General features: G+C 37.5%; 1 protein-coding gene across 1 annotated transcript in view; it reads right to left on the reverse strand.

Moving 5' to 3' along the window:
- Positions 1-15755: 15755 nt before the first annotated feature.
- LOC122816597 (cytochrome P450 3A30-like) overlaps positions 15756-22396 on the reverse strand; it is a 451471-nt gene continuing 444830 nt past the window's right edge. The window contains exons 12-13 of the mRNA XM_044089497.1: positions 18907-19069; positions 15756-17528 (exon numbers count right to left, since the gene is read on the reverse strand). Of these exons, the coding sequence (XP_043945432.1) occupies positions 17433-17528; positions 18907-19069 (259 nt within the window). The 3' untranslated portion in view covers positions 15756-17432. The remainder of the gene's footprint in view (positions 17529-18906; positions 19070-22396) is intronic.

Consider the following 22396-nt stretch of genomic DNA (forward strand, 5'->3'; position numbering starts at 1 on the left):
CTAGGGAGCCTATAACAAGGAAAGTAACCAGAGATCATGCAGAGATATTAGAAATATTTCTGAAAATGTATGAAAATTAGTATAAATCAGAGAAATGTGGAAAACAAGAAAAAGTACAAATGGAAATATTTATGGAAGAATTAAATATGCCAAGGTCAGAAGTAGGTGAGGCTCAATTATTAACAGTTCAGGAGGACATGAGGTAAAATAGTGATTTATAACCAACTTACAGGAAAGTCTCCAGGAATACATGGCAATCCTATGGAAGTTTGGAAGCTAGGAGGGAGGAAAGTGATAAAGATCTGGAAGGTTTTGTTTAACAGTATTTTAAAAGAAGGAGAAGCACTAACATCCTTGAAGAAAGCGGTGGTACCTGTAATACCTAAAGATGGTGAAGACCCAGGAGATCCTGCATCATGTGGGCCCATTTTGAGTCTAAACCATGATTATAAAGTGTTTATGTCTGTAACGGCTAAAAGAATGGGAAAAGGGTTGCCAAAATTGATAGATATGGAGCAATGCAGTTTTGTGAAGAGGAGGCAAACATTTGACAATATTAACAGAACAATGATGATCCAGAGGGAAGCAGAATTTAAGAAAATATCACTAATGTTGGTGGATCTTGATGTAGAGAAAGCATTCAACAGAGTATGCTGGGATTTTAAGAGTAGGGAAATGGAAGTAGTTGCATTCCTTGACACAGTAATAAGTTTAATTAGAATCATATATGAAAGATCACAGGCAAAAATTAAAGTGGGGCATTCCCCTCTGATAAGGTGTCTGAAGAGAGGACCAGGCAAGGTTGTCATTTTTACCCTTTATTATTTGAGTTATATTCAGAACCACTGGCAAAAATAATAAGGGACTTAGAAATTCAAGAATGTAATTGGTATGGTAATGGTAATCAAAAAAGTTGGCTTTATTTGCAGATGATATTAGTTTGTACCCGATAAAACAAGAAAATGGCATTTCAGTGTTGTGGGACATTCTGAGACAGTTTCAAGTCTTTTAAGAATTCACAATTAATGAAGTTAAAGCAAAAGCAATAGCTGTAAACTATGTACCCCACACAAATTGGTTCAGCATTACTTATATTTATAGGCACATGATAAAATGAACTACTTAGGAGTGTAGGTTAAAAATGATTCTGTTTTGATAGCTAAGGATATGTGGGAAGAGACTAAACAAAAGACAATACAAAAATGAGAAACTGGAAATTCTGCTTTATGGATATGGACGGATAACCCATTCTATTGGTTAGCATAGATAAAAAAAAAAAACTTTAGAATTATGGTTTAAAATCTATTTTAGGCAGGGTCTCATGGATCAATACACTCTTTTGAGTAACGCAGCCACCACAGCATTCCTTCAAATTAGTAGTGCTTGCCCTCATTTTAAATAATATTAAACAAAATCAATCTTCAAGATGTTTATCACTTTCTTCCCTCCTAACTTCCAATTTTCCACAGGAATATCATCTGTTCCTGGATACTTACCTGCAGATTGATTATGCATCACTGTTATCTTATTTTCTCCTATCTTAACTATTAGTTGTTGAGCCACATTTTCCTTTATTCTTGGCATAATTATGTCTTCCATAAATATTTCCATCTGTGCTCTTTCTTGGTTTCCATATTCCTCTGCTTTACACAAATTTTCATAAAATTTCCAAAATGTCTGTAATACCTCTGTAGGATCTGTTGTTATTTTTCTTATCATAGGATCCCAAGGTTTGGGGAAAACCCTTTCTATTTTCTGTACTCTAAGCCCCTGCACTAAAAGTTTTGTGCTCTGGAGTTGTTATAAAAATGTTGCTTTTCGCCACTCTTTCTGAACTTATTCATATTACTGAAATATTTCCTTATTTTCTCTTTAGCACTCTGCCATTGCTCCATGAAATTCCCCTTATTCTGTCATACTTTAACCTTTGGCAGCCCCTCAATTCCTATTACTTCTTAACCATTTCTCTCTTATTTCTATCCTATTTTCAAACTCCATTTCATTTATCCCACTCCCTAGATATTCCTTCTGAAGAAATTTACTAACTCTCAAATAATTTCCACTACCAATTCCTTAATTTATTTTCTTTTTTCAGTATAGAGGTGAGAAAGTGCCAATCTTATCTTAGTTTTTAATCTTTGTATGATCAGAAATAGTTGTTGGTTGTGTGTTGAAGCTTTTAGTTAAATGCGTGCTCTTGAGAAATATAATTTCTATCCAGTCTAGTTCAGTTATTCTACCTTGGGAATAATATGACAATTCTAAGTTCCTACTACTGAATTTACATTTCCCACACCAAATATTTATATAAATGTCTTCAAACATCTACCCTCTTTTGTTATATCCCCTTCTAGGCCTCCTTGATATTTCCACACTTTTGCAAATCAAGTTCCACTCCCCACCTGTAAGTAATATTCCCTGCTGAAAGCTGATTATTTCTCCCAAATTTTTCTTAAGCTCCATAATAGCAGTTTTTGATGGAATAGAAATACATGCCAGCAGTATATTACTATCATAAATATAACATTGTTGTTTTTTTTCCCTCTTCTATCACTATTGGAAGTCCTTTAGCAGACAGTATTACTTTCCTTTTCCTTTGTCCCTGATATTCTACTGAATATCCATTTAGAAATCCTTCATCAAATTCATATTTATTTCTTTCCAAATTGGTCTCTTGCAACATTGCTATTTGCAATCTGCAATTCTTAATATAATTCAATATGCTTTCTTTTTTGTCTATACTTGTAAGGCAATTTATGTTCCACGATAGTGTGGATAACATAGCTATTCCCACCTATTGTGCACAGTAGTTTTTTGAAAGTATATTTCCATCTTTTGTGTTACATGCAGATAGTAATTTTGGCAGGCTAATCTTATATACAGTTCTTTCTACTCAGCTCTATTTGTTAAATTTTTAAGACTTTTTGGTTTAATAAAATACCTCAAAACAAAAAACTAAATGTATTTTCAGAACACCCTATCCCCTATATTAGAAGAAACACACAAAACCATGTACCTCTTCAAAAAAATGAAATGTAACCTTCAGGATAGGAACAACTGCTGCAAATTGACTACATCCCCAGGCATTACCTAACCTAAAACTAAGGTCACCTACATTGAAGAGAATGTTGTAGCCTGTGTTCCCACTTACACTGGTTGCTGTCTGTTCCTTTTGTATCTCTATTTCCCTCCCATATGTGAAAAAGCTTGTATGCTTAGCTTTTAGATCAAAGATAAAGTGCACTGGTTGTCTTTAAACAGAAGTAAATTGTACAGTATTCTGTTAAATACACTAAGGCTGCTATAACGTATTCACTTCCCATAAGTTACATTTTTTTTCTGCTGGACTGCTTGCCATTGTACCTTTAGATTTTGCATTTTCCTCAGCTAAGACTGCTCAAATCTCTCAAGATTAATTGCTTACACCTGGAATCAGGAATGAAATTTCACTCAGAACAGAATGTTAAGTGTCTTCAGCTGCAGACTTCTTGACTCCCATAGAACAGCTGCTAATGGAAAAAAATATATATATCTTTGTAGATGTAAGGAACTTTTTTCATTGTTTTATTTACTTTGACTTACTTTTCAAGTCTACTTGCTTTCAAAAAACAATTGTTTACAGCTTTAGCCAAGGGCATTAATTTCAACATTCACCCTTGTAAAAATAAGAGAAAATATCTTAATTGTACAAATAATAAAAATCAGTGCACTTTTACACTCAACCCCAACTCAAGCAGTCCAAAAATCACAGCATATTAACATTAAACTTGCTTTTGTCCAGCCATTTTCGTATTTTACTGTAAAGCCTATATTTCATATAATTAACAAGCACTTGTTTACTTTAATATCTTTAACACACAACAATCACTGCAAAGACTCCCCCACATTTAAAATACCCCTGAATACACACTACACAAAACTTCTTTACTATGTATAATATGCAGTTTGCATCATGAAATGTTTTATACAAATATTAATAGGAACAAACATTTTTCAAACATTAATGACATAAAGTGAAGAATGTGCTTTACAATCCGCCTACAAGTTTAATGTCAACAAAAATCCAGCCTCTCACTTTTTTGTTTACAAAGCCATATTTCGCAGATATGACTGGTGTTTTTATAGTCTCCCATTTATTCACTAATTTCATTGTTGCTATTTTTCTTTCTGCTTATCTTCATCTCCCAACAGCAGACTCTGGTTTAAGTCCAAGGTGCTCATGAGGCTTCTAGTCAGCTCAGCATTTTCCTTTAGAACACTTGAAATGTTTCACTGGCAAAATCTTTCTATGAGCTTTATAGGAAGCAGAGTTCAATACTCTTTTTGGATAAACTTTATTTCATCCTTAACCTGTTCTGTATCAAAAATTTTGTTGATCCTCCAGGGAAGAAATATTCTGAAGGCAGTTAGATATAGCAGCTTAAATCTCATACCTGCCTGTCAACATTCAGTGATTGCTGGGATAAATTTGTTTCTCTTTTACCTGGTGTACAGTGAATAATCTTTTTCCAAAAGCACTCTGTTGTCACCAGTTTTTAGTACTTTTCTTTCTTCCACAGTTTTGTCAGGATCAACTCTTTCTGCTGGTATGACAATTGTGGCAAAGTACTTACTAGCAAGTAACCAAATTTTACTCAAGCTAACAATATCACTGGCTCTTATTTCTCAGCTTCTTTTTTCACACTGGGAGAGCTGAAATTAAGCTGTTGATCAGTGTGCAGCCTTCTTGGAAGTCCTTGGAAAGAAAATCATCTTAAGCAGTAATTGGCTTCCACTATTGAAGCAAGCTGTTAGTATGTTCCCCCAGTCATTGACTCAGTACCTTGTTTAAATTGTCCTGTGTTTGTTTAAAGGATGTACAGAGGTATATTCCAAGTAATACAGGCATCTTATAAACAAGCTGGTGGGGAAAGCAACCCAACACTTAGCCAATGGAAATAAGTGAAGGCACAGGACATGAAATTTAGTAAGGTTAGTTTCAGGGTTAGATATAGAAATAAACCACTAAAAAATGTCCTGGATCTCTAAGAAATCCTTCAGTGAAGGCCAAAACAAGGGCTAAGGGCCCATTCAGCTGAGTCTTACTTTATTTCCCACCGAGCAAAAGTTGCCTAAAGGTATTGGCAGTAGGTCCAATACTAGAATTAGCACCAAAGGGGAAATAAGGCAATACGGGATAATATAAAAGAGAGAAGGGTCCAAATAAACTATCTCAAAAGGTCCTCAAGAATAAACCAGTTCCAAGACTCAGATTAACTTGGGGGAAATTGACAGGCCTTAAGAACAGCAAGTAATCAGGGTCTGAAAAGGTTGTCATAGGCTTTCTTAGTATGAAAATGAAGACTATCAGAGCATTTTCGCCTGGTTTATGCTCTGTTTAATATTATCTCCTACTACCCCCAGTCCCTCATTTATTCAGCAGGGATAAAACCTACTTGGGCATAATAAATGAAGGTCCATAACATACGTGGGATCACATAATCTTTCAAGATTGAATGATTATCCACAAAGTATAAATGGTTCTTCCTGGGATTAGGAGTCTGTGTCACAAGAGAAGCTATCTAGAGGTCTTACCCATGGGATCTGACAGTAGAAACCCTTTTACCTTCTGGGGAAATACTTACAAAGCTTCAATGGAAAGCCATCAGTCACCGGGTTTTGCAACCTTCAAAAGTATGTAGCCTCATCCAGCTTCTTATTCTAAACAAGGTGCACAAAAAAATCCTTATAATTAGGGTAAGAGATGCAGGAGTAGAATCCTTGATAGAAAATTCTCAGTCTCAATCAATTCCAGCAAGGTAGAGTTTACAACCTCATAAAGCAGGCCATCAAACAGACCTCAATTTATTTAGGAATACGGTACACTCTTGGCTTGGGTCCTTTAGGGCACTGATACATCTGTCACAATGTTTCGGCTTGCAAGGTGAACTAAATGTTGTAGGTGCATCATGTGTTGCCAGCCTAATTTAATGTCCAGCAACCCTTGTGTCCTGTATTTTCAAGGCTTGTCACAACTAAAAATGCCTAAAGCTGTCATCCTCATTTCCTGAGCAAATTAATGGCTGAGAAAGGAGATCTAGGATAGCCCTATATTCAGTGCTCTTTTGTCTCCTTTTATTTCTGGCCCATTCTTCCTCTTATGCTATTCTCAGAAGTGTTTGCATGATTTCTCCAGTTTTCTCTGGAACACTGATAAACACATGAAGATGGAGACAAGCATCTATGGAATGTGAGCTCCCTCCATTTGCAAATGAGTCAAACTGATAGAATAAATTATGCTCTGACAGTGGCAGGAGGGTTGCCTTAAAAGGGTGTAAGGCATCCATTACTCTAACAGTTAGTACAAAGCATTAAGGCTCTGAGCTACTAATGAGCTGCTTCAAGTAGCCAACAATACAGAGTTTAATTCCTTCTGCCTCCATTTACCTTCTGTGCAATTCTAAACAAGTAATTTGACCAGACAGTGCTTCTGTGTCACCATTGAAAATAAACATTCAGTGGGTGTCTAACAAATGTATAGTTCCCTGGAAATATATACTTTTTCTGTGCTTTCCAGAAGAAAAGCTACATGAAAAGCATGGGACCACCATGGATGAACCCAATCCAGAAGGCTGATGTTAATAGTGTCATTTGAAGACTGTGTAAACTTTGTTTGCCTACAGTTTGTGCTGTCATGGTGGAACATAAGGATGTGTTAAAATCTTCCACCCAAATTAATCTGCTATTCCTAATTATTTGTTAAACTATCAAAAGACAAATGCTCTTGAAGCTTCAAACAGGGATCTGAATGTACAGATAATGCAATACTAATGCGCAGAGCTCATCCTCAACATTAAGATCAGATGTTGACTTCTTCATTCCTCCTCACGATAGGGCTCAGATCCGACCTTCGGTCTGGCTTGGCCACATTGTACAGATTTAGATCTCACTCTCAAGCTTCTCCCTCTTACTCATAATGCACTACATACACCCAAGTATCTCAGATCTTGTTTGCTGCTTCAGCGTACTGGACAAGGATCTCATACTCTCAAGCTGTAGACAGAGTTTTTCTAAGCTCCCTTGCTGTTTTATCCTTAGGTGGATTCTGTAAGTCCCTTTTGTTTGGTGTGTGTGTGTGTGTGTGTGTGTGTGTGTGTGTGTGTGTGTGTGTGTGTGTGTTTCTTCCTGCAAAAAAAAAGTTTTTAGCGTTTCTAGTTTAAACTTATCTTACATATAAAGTTACATTTAAAGTTAAATTTAAGATTAGGTTTAAAGTTAAAGTTAGAAATCTAGAGTTAAAACTTAAGAGTTTAAAGCTTACTTGTATTTCTAGAACTGTTACCTTCTTCAGCTGGTGACAGTTTTTTTTTTTCATTACGGCTGACAAACCTGCACCCGGCTTTAAACGCTGTACTTCTTGTGGGCATAAAATCCCCAACCAGGATGTCCACAAGGAGTGTGTGTACTGTCTGGGTGCATACCACTTGAAAGCAGATTTGTGCTGCCTTTAATCCATGGGCTTTAGCTGACAGTAGGAATAAACTGCTTCTTAGGGGGCTTTCTTCACTTTCTGCTCCGGAGGCTCAGACCCCTTCTGTGGTTTCTTCTTCTTCCTCCTCCTCCTCTCCTATGACTGCTATAGAGTCTAAAAAGAGGTCCTTCTTTGTTTCCCTGGGGGGCACTTTTCAACCAAGAAGCCTAAGTCATCTTTGGATCCGAATTCTTCAGACTTGAAGAAATTACCCCCCCCCCCATTAAATCTTACAGATCCAGGGTATATTATTACCATCTGTCTTCCACCTTCATCGGCTCCAACATCGGATCCCATACCTCTGGATCTGAGGACTTTGATGAGGTTTCCTGCCCTGTCTTCCAGGCTGAAGCATTCCCAGCTTCCCTTGTCGGCTGCATCCAGGTCCGCCAGAAGCTGGTCTGGGGCGGATATGGACAGGATGATGAGGAGATTTCATGAAGCCCAGATCCAAATGGGGGCAGTCTTGGTTCCACCCCTGTCAGATCCATGAGCTATCCTGGCCATTCCATCAGGACTCCTTCTCTGATATGACCCTTTGTTTCAGAGTCACAGGATTTGGGACTACCATGCATGTCAGGCTAGGCACAGGGAAAGCTTTCTTCTTCAACATAGAGTATGTCCCTGACTAGCCCTGTTTCAGCCCTTTTGGAGGAGAGTGAGTCTCAGAACTGTGGTGTTGGTGCTGGGTCTGGGGGACTGAGGTCGACTCCAACCATTTTGGAGCCATCTTTTTCACTACTTACCTCAGCACTCAACAGTTCTGGTCTGATCCCTTCTGGAGGCTGTGGATCCAGGGTGAGTCCTGCTTTTTGATGGTTTTGGTTTTGAGGGAGATGGAAAGGACTTGCCCTGGTCCTTTGGTCCTGCAGATAGTTCAGAGAGTTTTCTCTCGAGTGGGAGATCTGATGGCACATATTCCCCAATCCACCCCAGTACCCTCATCTGATCTAGGCCTTGTTCCTACTTGTCCTGCCACAAGTCTTCTTGTCCTGAGTGGGCTCCAAGAAATCCCTGCTTAGGAGGGAACCCCTTCTTCTGACACTTCTCCAGAGTATCCAGCTGAGGAAGTTCTTCAGCACAAGATGTGCAAAAGAAGGCATGTTGACATCCCATTGGAGTCTTGAACTGAGGACACTGACTTTGATGAGGGGAAGGATCCCCTCAATCCCCACTTGAAGACATCTACTTTCGGGACATATTAGAGATCCTGAAGCAAAAAGGTGGGTGGTCTTCCCTATCTCCTTCCTCTGAGGGGTCAGTTCTTTTGCAGGTTTTCAGGATGGACCCATCTATGTTTTGGGTGACCCTGGTTGACTTGGTGTCCCGCTGGGCATGGAAGGAACCAGATACCATTAAGCCCATACTCAAATGACCCAAAAGGTTTATGGTACCCCCACAGACAAGAAACATTGGAGTAAGGGTCCCATAGTCAATGCTATCATGGTGCAGAAAGAGCTGGCAGAAGAAACTGCTAATGTCTGTCCACCTAATGGAGTCTAGAGTGCTGGACAGGATTGGGAAGCACATCTACGCCTTGGCCACCTTTACACTGAGGGTGTTGAACTACCTGGCTCATTTTCCTGAGCTGCAGAGAGATCTGATCAAGGAATTGTCAGCCTCTCTCCGAGTCCATGCCTGCAGAGGAATTTAAGAAAGTTTCTCCCAAGCTGACTAGTCTTTTGTACATTGCCAATTCATCAATGACGTTAATCTCACATACAATTGAGGGCACCTTTCAAGCAGCCGGTTCAGGACTTTCCCTAAGGAGGCATGCCTGGATGAGGCATGTGATTTTGCAGAGCCTATTAAGGCATTGTTTGTGAATGCCCCTTACAATGGCTTCTCCCTTTTTGGGCAGTCAGTTTGAGATACACTTACCCGCAGTGAAAAGGATGGGAAGACCCTTTCTGCTGTTGGAATCAAATTTTTACCCCACAAAAGTACTTCTTGAGGAACCAATGTGGAGGTAAGAAAATGTGGTTTTGCAAATTCCAAGGACCTTTCCAGGACTCGAGCAGTGAACCCTCTTCTAGAGGCAGAGGAGGAGGGTTTGATGGTAGATGCCACCCTAGAGGCAGAGGGGGTCCACAGAACCAGAGCTTTATGGAATCCCTTCCTGATCAGCCTACCAGCACTCCTGAAGTGCTGCCCAACTGTTCGTCTCTATAGGCAGTCGGGGGCTGACTAGCTTTGCACCCAAAAGCCTAGACCCAGTTAACTCAAAACTGTTGGGTGCTAAGCATAATATCCAGAGGTTATTCATTCCCTTTTCCTCTTCTTCTGCCAAATTCCAAAAGCCTCCCCAATGTGCCACCCAGTCAAAGGGAAGAGGCAGCACAGAAAATCCAAAAACTGTTGCAAAAAAGAATCATCCAAGAGGTTCCAACTGAACAAAGAGGATTTGGAACCTACTCCTGCTTCTTTTTGGTGCAGAAAAAGACAGGGGACCTAAGACCCATCCTGGATCTGAGCAAGTTGAATGAATATGTAAAGAAGTCAAGGTTCTGAATGGTTACGGTTCAGTCCATTCTGTCAAAGTTGCACAAGGATGACCGGATGTGCTTGATAGAACTAAAGGACACGCACTATCACATCAAAATAGGCAGTCCAGGAGATATATGCACTTTCAGCTGGGAGACAATCAATACTAATTCAAATTCAGAGCACTGCCCTTTGGGTTCACCAAATGCATGGCAGTGGTAGCGGCTCACTTGAGGCTCAGAGGATTCCAGGTGTTTACATACTTCAACGATTGGCTCCAGACCACTCCTATGAGGCATCAGCTAATCCAATCCAGGGATTACTTAATTCAGTTATCACACTCTCTGGGCATCAACATAAACATGAGCAAGTCCAACCTGACTCTGGTACAGATCCTGGAATTTAAAGGTATGCAGCTCAACTCAAGGGATCAGATAACTTCTCTTCCTTCACACTGAGTAACCACTCTGAGAAATCAGGTACAGGAAATTTTAGCCCCACAGCTTGATTGATCCTGCAGACCCTAGGGTCCATATCAGCAGCCATTTTGTTAATCTCTCTTGACAGATTTTTCATGCGTGTTCTCCAGTGGACATTAGTGATACAGTGGTCCATCCTCTCTCAGCCTTTCTCCCTTTACATCAGGTTGACTCCCATTTGCAGGCATCACTGCAGTTGGTGGATACAGTCAGACAATGTCATTCTAGACAGACCATTCTTGAATAACCCCCCTATATCCACCGTGACCACAAATGTATCCCAGTTTAGGTGGGGGGCATTATAATGGGAAGATGGTCCAAAGCACATGGTCCCCTATCGAGTCCAGGTTGCATATCAATGTCCTAGAGATGAGAGCAATCCTACTAACACTGCAAGCCTTTGAGGACATTCTCCCCTTGGGGACTATTGCGCTACACACCAACATGTCTGTTGTATGGTACATCAACAAACAAGGAGGAACTCGCTCTTAACCCTTGTTCAGGGAGGCCATAAGGATGTGGGAATGGGTGAAATCTTCTGACCACCTTGTAGCTGCAATGCATATTTGGGGAAACCAATGATTTGGCAGACAGACTCAGCAGATTGCTCTTGGTTCTGCACGAGTGGTCCCTCAATCAATCAATGGTGAACTTGATCTTCAGCCACTGGGGTTAACCTTACTATGACCTATTTGCCTCTCTCACCTCAACAACAAATGCAGCAAGTTCTTCACTTTGATCCCTCCTCCTGGGGAGTCCCCAAGGGATGCACTAGTCCACGATTGCCCCCCAGGTCTCCTATATGCTTAGCCTCCTCGTCTGCTCATCCTGAAGTTTCTTCAGACAAGAAAGGCAAGCAGGTTGAAGAGCTCAGTCTTCCTCAATACCCCCCTTCTGGCCTCATCAGGTGTGATTCTCCTTACTATGGTATCATCTGAAATGTCCTACTTGGATTCTGGAGCCATGTCAGGACCTCCTTCCTCATCAGTCACGGATGCAGCACCTGAACATTTGAACCTTCAAATTAACTGCTTGGCTTCTCCACTTTCAACCCTAATGAGACACTCGAGGCTTAAGTCGCTGGTCTGAAAAATTCATCTAGCCTCTCAAAAAGGTCCCATTAAAAAAGTCAACACCGGTAAGTGGAAGAGATTTGTTATTTGGGCCGTGAGCAGGAACACTGATCCTTTCTCAGCACCAGTTTCAGATGTTTTGTTATTTCTTAGCACCCTTCAAGAGTATTATATTTATAAAATATTCTAAGAATTAAGCCAACACAGGAATGGAGAAAGGAGATTACCAATAGGAATGACTGCAAGTAGGAGAACAGAAAACAGGCAAGAGGGAGCTAGCATTTATTGAAAAAATATTGAAGGAATGAACTTATTGTGAGCCTTCTTACCAGTGACAGATAGAGTACAGCCAAAGAGAAAGGGATAGGGGAGTCCTAAAGGAAAGGCCTTTTCTGGTTAAGTGTTTAGATGAATCTGGAACAGAAACTTAGTAGGGCATGTTAATACACTGTATCATAAGGACAAGATTCAGTCAGAAGAAGTTAGAAAAGATTGGGAAGAAAGAATGGAAAAGTAGTTTACAGAGGATCAGTGGGAGAACATTTGTGTGGTTCCTAAATATACAACAAAATTCAGAAGTTTAAGAGTTTTACATGGAAATGTTTCAATGGCTATTTTTGTACCCCAACCAAACTTCATCCAATCAGGTAAATAGCAATTGCTGCTGCTGTAATGGGAAAGAAATGTAATTGGGAACACCAGCTCTACATAATAGCTTTGCATGTTTTTTTTTTGGATATGTAACAAGCTGGTAGATTTTAAAAATTATGTGCAGAACGGTTTGTCAGAAATGTTGAGGAAGAAAATGATTGTAACTAATGAGATTATTCTTTTGAGATGGGATAAAGGTTCTGAACTGCCTAGACATAGTAAGACTATTGGCTGCCAAAAGTAATTACTAGAAAATGGTAATTAAAATCTAAACAAACCATAATTAAAATACTGTATATTGTAAAGGAGGTAAAAGAACTGGATGTAGGATAAAAGGAAGGAGCAAATTACATAGAAATAAATAGAATTTGTGGGAATAACGCACGTAGACAATGGGCAGGATTTGAGCAATTTATGTAATGTTGGAGTGAATGAAAATTGTTAAAAAGAAAAAAACATACATGGACAATGCATGAAATTGAGGAAAATGCATAAAATGGTTTATATATATTAACATTAAGTTAGCATCCAACAAGAATCCCTAAGTGTTAGAGATGATACCCAACATGCAAATTACATGACTGGCAACTTACTCTTTAAAGTTTATAAACAGAAAGTTTGACATGCTGTCCCTAAAAAACACAGGTGTCTTGCAAACATAAAAAGATCTGGGCACGACTTCAAATTTTGGAACAATCTAGATTGTTTCATAGGGCTGCATAGTCTAGTGACACAAATTTCTCAAAACAAGTCATATCAGCTTAATAGCAGCAGCATTTGTGTCTGTGATAAGATATCTGGATGCACAGTGTTTTTACAGATTGGAATTTCAAAAAGTATGACTAGGTTACATAAATTCTAATGTATGTTTAAGAAAAAACTGTAGGAGTAATGCAACAAGGCAAACTAATTATAAAGAATACAGTTCTTGGGGTTTAAAGTAAGTACCCATGTTCAGAACAACTAAAGACAAGGGAGAAAGAAGAAGAAATGGTGGAACATGACATAGCCTACTTGAGAAAAAATAATTTGAATGGCAGGTAAAGCTGCATGCAGGGCTTTACGCAACAGGACTTAATGATTCAATTATCTTACAAAAAGCTTGCTGAAGTTGAGAAAAGTGCAATAAATTCTAAATAAATGTATTTATCAGTTGGCTTTAACACAAAATTTATTCTGGTTGGCTACTTAATTAATGCAAGAAGTTTGTATATTTTATTCTGATAAAGTCTTTAAGGATAAAAATGCAAAAATAAATTTTTAAAAACATTGCCCCACTGCTTTATTTATGGAGTTTTAGTTTGCTTACTTATGCCATAAAGCCTTTTGAATAAAGTATTTTGGAGTTTTCATATGTAGACACATGCAAATGTGAACACACACATATCATCAAATATGAAAATACACAAAAATGAGCAGACAACCACATGCTGGCATATACAGACACATACCTAACAGATGCACACATATGTTGCACAGCTACAGAGAAAGGATTTTAATCCTCTGTTACAGGTGCTCCCTCTGCTGACGTATTATATTCTTACCTTTTAATCTCTGGGGAGACAAATAAATGAACAGACAGCAACAACTGTAATAACATGCTTCAATCTTTTTAACCCCGTAGAACACTCCACTGATCCTGTCATAATTCCCCAACTAAGGTTGACAGCATCGGGAACAGAAATCCATCCAACATTCTGGATGTCCAACCACATACTTATTAAATATAACCTGGAATTTTACAAAAAGGCACCATTTTTACTAGACCACATTAATGGGATTTGGAACTGTTTAATGGAATAAGACTTTTCTGACTTTATCATCATGATTATTTATAGATATAATAAAATAGTACCAGTGATAAATCTTACTATATTACAAGTTCAAGACTAGTCATTACAGCTAAGGAAGACGGAAACCTGCAGAATCTCCAAGTTGCATTACTTTGCAACAAACCCTATCATAAGGATATCACTAAAATTCTGAACAAATAATTTATTACAAAAAATATCCTTATTCAGTCCAGTGACCTGTTTATAGAAATCATCATAAATGAATGCACAATGCTTTTGTTGAATATTATTGGAATATTAACATTAACAAGTAAAGTAAATTGGCATAGTATATTGTTAAAATTTAACTTTCCTCAGTTCATATTTGTCAAAAAAAAATATGTATGTATGTGTGTGTGTGTATATATATATATATGCATATACACACATACACTTTTCATAATACTATTCTCCAAAGCTCCAAAAGCAAATTGGGTAGAAAACAATAGCACAATAGATGATCTGTAGATATAAACAGGGATTCGGAAAACATATTGCTGCCAGTAATGTGTGGGCAGTGCTGCAGTGTCCAATAGCACAGCAGTGATGTTATGCAAATGAGAGACGTGATAAAGCTGTATGGAGCTGCATTTCATTAGCAGCTCATTATGTCACTGAATCAAACACTGCACCTATACAGATAATTACCTTAGTGTTCCCTTTATCAACCCACACAATGGACTTGCAAAGGTACCTACATAAATGCACACACAAATATTCAAACATACTGACACATGTTCACACCCGCACACATACAACTCCTCACTATTTGCCTGTCACTGGTCTCTGAGCCCTGCTCCTGTTATGGAACTGAATGACTGTATGCCCTCAGAAGATGGCACACATTTTGTATTGTTTCACTCTCCAAATAACTATCATTTGAATCACTGTAATGTGCTATTTTGATCTTGGTGAAAAATTCCAGGGATGTGACCATAGCTAATTAGCATTATCCACACCCCTGAGCTGCTGAACTTGTAGATGTCTTTGCCAGCACGACTGGTACATAGGTTCATAGATTAATACTTGGCTAACTGCCCTTGTTGGCCATTTTAAGCCTAGCCAATTACCCCATGTATGAATCAAACCCTGTACGGTAAACACCTTAACCATTATGCTAACCTCCCACCCCTTACATGTTCTGCTAATATCCATACAGTGACCAAAGGTGAGAATCAAACCCTGTACCTTCTGTCTGTGAGGTATACGCTTTAACCATTATGCCAAGGCCCCTACTGCACAGCACTACAGATGGGAGTCTTACTACTGTACTCTGTGAATCACTTTAGCATAATGAACTGAATAATCCTTCTAAAAACTGGATCACACAGTGTGCTTATATGTATCTGAATCCTGGCCAGAACAGCAAGAAGATAGTATAATGAATGTGCTTATATGTAATTAGAGACAGCACAGAAGTAACATACATTCTTAAATGTAATTAAAGGGAAAATATAAATAACATACATTCTTATTTCTCTAATATAACTACTCACTTATAAATTAATTTCTTCTTTCCAAAAAAAAATCATGCAAAGACAAAACAATGATCGTTAATTTACAGCTTCTGAAATATTAAAAACATTTGTTTATGCCCAGAATTAAAATGTATATATTTGATAATATTACTTTTCTACTGGAGTCTGTAATTTAAACTAGCAGTGCAACAAATGCATTTGCAACAATATACTTTAAATACTGAATAAAATGCAATAAGTCTGTCAAATTTATTTGTTTACACAGTGAAAGCACTTTTATTATTGTTTTTTGTCATCTTATTTTTATAACAAAGTGTTTACATACTCACTACATTGTCTGCCTTTAAAAAATATAAGTTTCACTGCTCTTCTGGTTAAAGAATGTTAACATACTTAACAGCTTAATGTAGGGGGAAAAAGAAAGGAAAAAAAACTGTCGGAATACAATAGGGGGTTCAGAGAAACATGCAGTTAGATGAAAGGAACCTTACAGTTAAATGCAATAAAGTTGCCTGGCAGAGATTAAATGGATAAATGCGGTTAAGTGCATACTGCTTAGTGTCTGCTCTGGCTAGAAAGCAGAAGCAGCAGCTCAAAGGTCCTCTGGCTCATCACTGCACAATGCGATTTATAGCAGACGGCACAACTTTAATGGATGGACTGTACTGAGAATCCACTACGCCTGTTTATGTAGTAACTGCTGCAGTTCATATTGTTAGAATATGACTTCTTACCCAGTTGCACACTGACCTGTACTGCTAGCCATAACCCCAACCTTCACTGCAATGTCAGGTTGCAGGATGATGGCCCATTCAGTGAGGGGCAACTGTGCCAAGTCGCCCTGCATCTTAATGTAGCTCAACAACAGTTATTCACAAAGACTCCATTAGAGCCCTCCCTCATCTGAATCGGTAAATATTTTTAAGCAGAGAGGGCAGTTCAATATAGACTAACACTGGTGTGCTGGGTAGATCTTCTGAATCCAATCCCAGGGATATTCAGGAGGGCTTGTTTGTGATATCCTCAATAGCATGACACTGTAAAAAGTAGATATATTAAGTCCAAAGCTGTGGTACATCAAAGTTACTCCCACTCCTCCAAGGTACAGAAATCTTGGAGTTATTGTATGTAAGGAGCAGACATTTGGGGTACAGGGGGAATGACATACCAAGGTTAAAATACTATTAAGGGTGCTGGAACCATAGGGTGAGGGGGAGCACCCCACACAGAGACACACTTTTACAAGTGTAGGACCATCTTTTCAAAATCTAATATTACTGTTAAATAGTACATAGCCAATCAAAATGACAAATCTAATTTGTAGCAGATAAGGCCCATGAACTTCTGCCTAAACAGATTATTATTCCCCTTTATCTATCTGAATAAAATGCTACAATATTTTCTTTATTCTATTTTAAATTTGTTAACTGTGGGTAGGGAACTGATCCCACTGGACCTAATTTAGTATCAACCCAGGGGTAAACACAATAGATAAATGAAAAAAAATGCAATATATACATGTGTTATATTCACAGCAAATACCAGAAATGGCCCAACAGTATAAAGACAATACATATGTGGCATTATATAAAGAGTGATTGACAAAACACAATATATACATATGTTTTGTACAGAGTGGATATCAGAGCTGACATGTTGAAAGAATCTACATAACTTGCTCTGATTCTGCTTTTTATTGTGAGGGGCAGTATGAGATGCAGCTTTAGAAAGCTGTAAAAATGTAACATTTATATCAGAAAACATTCATATAATGATGTCTGTTCTAATTAAATGAGCGGATACAAACAATGTGGTCAATATACATTAAATGGGAGACGACTGAAGGCACTAAACCATTAAAAGAACTGTGTAGGCATGCAGAATGACTGTTCATAGGTTAACAATTCTTGGAAGGTCCCTTGCCATTACTCTTCTGAGTCTGTGCGAGTCCGAGGCACAACTTGCAGAATTATAGGCTTCTTTGGGGTGAGCCCACCCTTGACATCCAGTTCCAGGGGGATCTATTATCAAGAAGAGAAAATGAATAAGGAGAAGAAAAGATCAGTAAATGCAATCTGTGGTGGTAGCAAAATAGATGATCCTTGCATAGCAAACCATGACAGTGGACCACGCCTGGCTCAGAATACAAAGGTAAGGTCATACAGCAAAGATTAATCGGAAAGCATGCTTGTGGAGTACATATAACTGATTACACTACTGAGCATGTTTTTAATAAAGACTCACAACTGAATGTCAGTTTACCCATGATGACCAAGGCTAATACTAATTCTCAACTGCAATGCATTACAGGGGTTAATTTGTAACAATAATAAGGATGACACAGGGTACCACTATCGGCTATATATGATGTGTATACCAAAAGATACTTAAGAGATATTCAGATTTCAGCAAACAGGTTTCAGACAGCATTCAAAAACAGGATTCTGACTCTGAATAGGACACAACATAGGGCTTTGGAATTAGCTATAGATAAAGCAGTGGTACATTTCATTTTAGCACTTCATTGTTGGATGTAACCTTCATCACATTACTAATTAATTAGTAATACTCAACTTTTCCTGGTGTCATCAGTCATTCAGTACATTTGTCTATTAAGTGCCTGTTATCTCTTATGATTTTTTTTTCTAATAGCATTACGAAGCATGTTACTATCTTCGATAGTCAGCATCAACTAAACTTCCGTAAAAAGAACACTATTTTCCACTGTAGTCGATAAAATAAATTCACATCATGCTAGTTTAAGAAACTAATGGTACAGCACAGTGCTCAAGTTGCAAAGTTGTTTTATTGGAGATTATGGTTTGAACCCATTCAGTTCAAATTTGCATAAGCTGTGGCACTTAGCCTGTTTTATTAACTTCCTTTAACACTCAAATCAGCTCTAGGACACGTCTAACAAATTAAAAAAATGAATGCATACTAAGTAGTTTTTCAGCACCAGCCTACTACTAAATAACACAACATTCTTGCTAGTACATTTAGTCACACAACTAGAAATCTAGAATAAAAATGCACTTTAAGGGAAGAAAAGAGGATAAGCAAAGGTGGACACACACATTACATGTATGTATATATATATATATATATATGTGTGTATGTATGTATATGATATATATATATATATATATATACACACAGATGTGCATGTGTGTGGTGAGTGGAAACAGTTTAGTTAAGAATGCAGAAAACAAAGAAGAGACTGTCTTTTAACAGTAACTCATTTTATTGTACTTCATATTTTAGATTCTAGCTATAGATAAAAGTAATGACAGTAATTAAAATGCTCTGTAAAAACAAAAAAAAAGTTCATGTCATAAAATAGCCAAAGTCAAACAGGTGCTACAATATATGTATATATAAACCAGTTTATGTTTCTACCTGAGTTTCATGGCAAGGAACCAAGGAGAAGTCCTGTAATAGTGTCACAAGTGCTAACTTCATAGTGAGGAGAGCAAATCTCATTCCAATGCAGTTTCGTGGTCCAGCTCCAAATGGCATATAAGCATACGGATCTCTGGATTCTTTGTTCTCTTTACTAAATCTGTTTTAAATATCATTAAAGAAACATAACATCAGTGAAATAAGGAATCTAATAATTGCAACGGCAAATGATAGCCAATAAGATTACATGATTTTTGTATATAACGGACTTACTTCTCTCTGCTATGTCCTGAAAGAAACCTTATAACAGCCTGCTGTTACACAGGAAGTGGATTAGAACAGCATTTTACTTGCAGCCTAAGCACACAAGTGAGCTCCAGTAAGTATACATTTAACCTGATTAGAACCAAAATTATGCTAGTTTATGAGGGGAGAAAAAATCTAAGTAGAAAAAACATCAAGCCCAAAAGTTGTTTAGAGGAAATTTTATACAACCATCAATTCCTTTGTTGTTTTTAGCCAAATTTTCCCACCTCAGGTAGGTAAGAAGTTCACACGGTAGGTAACTTCTCCTCTCCCATTCTACAACATTAGGGAATCATTTATTTCACCGACTCACATTTTGTTAAGCCAAGTTAAAATGACAAGTCTTACATCTAATAAATGACCAAATAAATAAAAAATACTGCTGTCTTAGTGGCTATCTGCTCCAGTGGTATTGTGGTTTTAATTTACATATGAGCATCTGATTGCAATGACCAGGAAGGAAGGCATAACCGTCTACCTCTCCTTCCATGCAGGGTGGAACTTGCTTACCTACTTTTAGAGATCACGGGCTTGGTAGGTACTGGGGACATAATGTAACTGAACCACGACACCACACCAAGAACTTTATTAGATAAAGCTTTCGGGTCTACACCCTTCATCAGTATGAGTCATTACAAAAAAAATCAACATTTAAATAGGAGAATATAAAATCACATGCTTCAGCCCATCCCACTTCCTAATTAACAATCAAAACTAAAAGTAATATACAACTCATAAAGGACTATATAAAAAATACTTAAAAAAGGCAGAAACCTTACTTTACATAAGAACTCTACTGTTTAAAATAAAACATAAAAAATATTAATGACTTATACAAACATTATATAAACATTTAATATATCTATACACAATAAAAAAATCACTGGTAGCATCTAACATCCTATGGTGTAGTACATCAGGTTGTAGAAACTTGTCATAACCTATTAAAGCCTCTCTCTCTCTCTGCCTTTTAACTAATACTGGCTTTAAACTAACCGCATTATTTAAGCCAGGGGATACATCCGCCTGTAGCCTAATAATCCAGTCTAGTTCTTTCAACTCCAAAAAATTGTTAATGTCACCTTTCCTTAAACTCACAGCCATTTTACTTAATACCCTAAATTTAAATACATGTCTTTCACCTTTTTCCATGGCATGCTTACTCACAGCATTTGTCAATACTTTTCTTCTTACTTCCGATTTATGCTCCACTATTCTCTCTCTTAGTTTTCTAATCATTTTACCCACATAAAACGATGTACATAAGGTACACATAGCTAGATACACCATCCTTTCCTCATTACAAGCAGTTAATGTTTTTATAACAAAGACTTCTCCTGTTATTGGATGTTGAAATTTAGTGTCTCCTTCATATAAATCATTGCAACAGGAACAATTATAACATTTAATCATCCCTTCTAATTCATTTTTTCTTTTAGTTTTAACCTGAAAGTCTTTATCACATATTTTCTGCTTCAGAGCTTCACAGCTCCTGTAAACAAACCTTGGTTTATCACCTACAATTGATTTTATCTCAGGCATAGCCAATACAATTGGCCAATTCCTTTCTATTATATTACATACACTCGTGTATTTAAATTGTATGTTGTCATATACCTCAAAGTTTCAACAACTGCAGGTGAACCATCATTTGTTTTCTCATTACCAACCACCAATATTGGTCTATAATTAATCTGTCTACCCTCTACTACTTCCTCCCTTATCTTATTTATCAATTGTTTGGAATAACCACTTCTCTCAAACTCTAATGACATAATTTCTACCTGTTCAAAAAAAACATCCTCAACTGTATTCAGCTTACTCAATCTTATAAATTGTGCTTTAATTATTCCTTTAAAAATATGTGGAGCATGCATACTGTCTCTATTCACATACCTCAAAGCATCTGCCTCTTTTCTGAACACCTTAGATTCTAATCTGCTATTGACCTTAAACAACGTTACATCCAAGAAATTCATACTACTAACTGAAGCCTCCATTTTAAACTTTAGAAAGTCAGTTGAACTATTGAGGTAATGTATATAAGCTTCCAATTCCAGTGGGGACTCTTTCCATATCATAAAACAATCGTCCACAAATCTTTTATAGAACAACATTTTATCATTTAAGTAACTACTTTCATCAAATATAACTTTCTTCTCCCACTCATAAAGCACATGATTAGCATACGTGTTGGCAATGGGAGTACCCATTGCCACACCTGTAAGCTGCAGAAAAGGTTGTGCATCAAAAATAAAAACATTATGTAACAGAACTACTTTCAAAAGAGAACAGATGGTCTCAATGTCTCTTCCAACCATTCTCACCTCCTTATTCAAAAAATCCCGTATAGCGTTAACCCCATAATCATTGGGAATGACAGTGAAAAGTGAGGTGATATCCATAGTAACCATAATATATTCAGTCACATTATTACTCAACTGCCAGTTATAAAGACTACCTAAAAATCATTTGTATCCTTTAACACAGTGGGACAGATATCCAAGTATTTCCCCAAAGCATTTTGTAAATATTTGGAAATTGGTTCTGTCACCCATCCCCCACCCGAGACAATAGGTCTCAAGGGTGGGTTGGTGATATTTTTATGTATTTTTGGGATACCATATATTTGAGGTGTTCTGGGGCAAGGAACAGTCAAATAATTAAATAATTCCACACTCAAATCATCATTAATCTGAAGCTCATAAACAGCCATGTTAACTTCAGTTACTATTCGCTGAACTTCCACAAGGGAAATTCTCCTAAATGTATTTAAATCATTCAAAAACAGTTTAAAGTTTTCAAAGTATTCATCCTTCTCCATTACCACAATTGCTCCCCCTTTGTCGGCTTGCTTTATTACTATAGTATCACATGCTTGTAGTTCCCTCAAGGCCAGGTGTTCAGCAAAAGTTATGTTATAAAACCTTTTATGAACAGCACTACTATTATAGTACAGTTGTAATTCACATTCAACAATATTGGAAAATGCAAAAAGAAAAAAGTACGAACCACCCAAAAGATAAACGCTCCTGCGTGAAATAGTATGAATAAAGTCAAAAAAATATAACTCATGCAGGTGCGAGATGGCCACAGCTCTTTCCTCAGACAAAATCCTTCAAAGTCAAATTCATCCAAAATTAGCAGTTCTTGAAATAAATGCAGCCGATGTAATCCAACA

Source organism: Protopterus annectens, chromosome 12.part0, assembly GCF_019279795.1.
Source record: "Protopterus annectens isolate FY-2018-M chromosome 12.part0, PAN1.0, whole genome shotgun sequence".
NCBI lineage: Eukaryota > Metazoa > Chordata > Ceratodontiformes > Protopteridae > Protopterus > Protopterus annectens.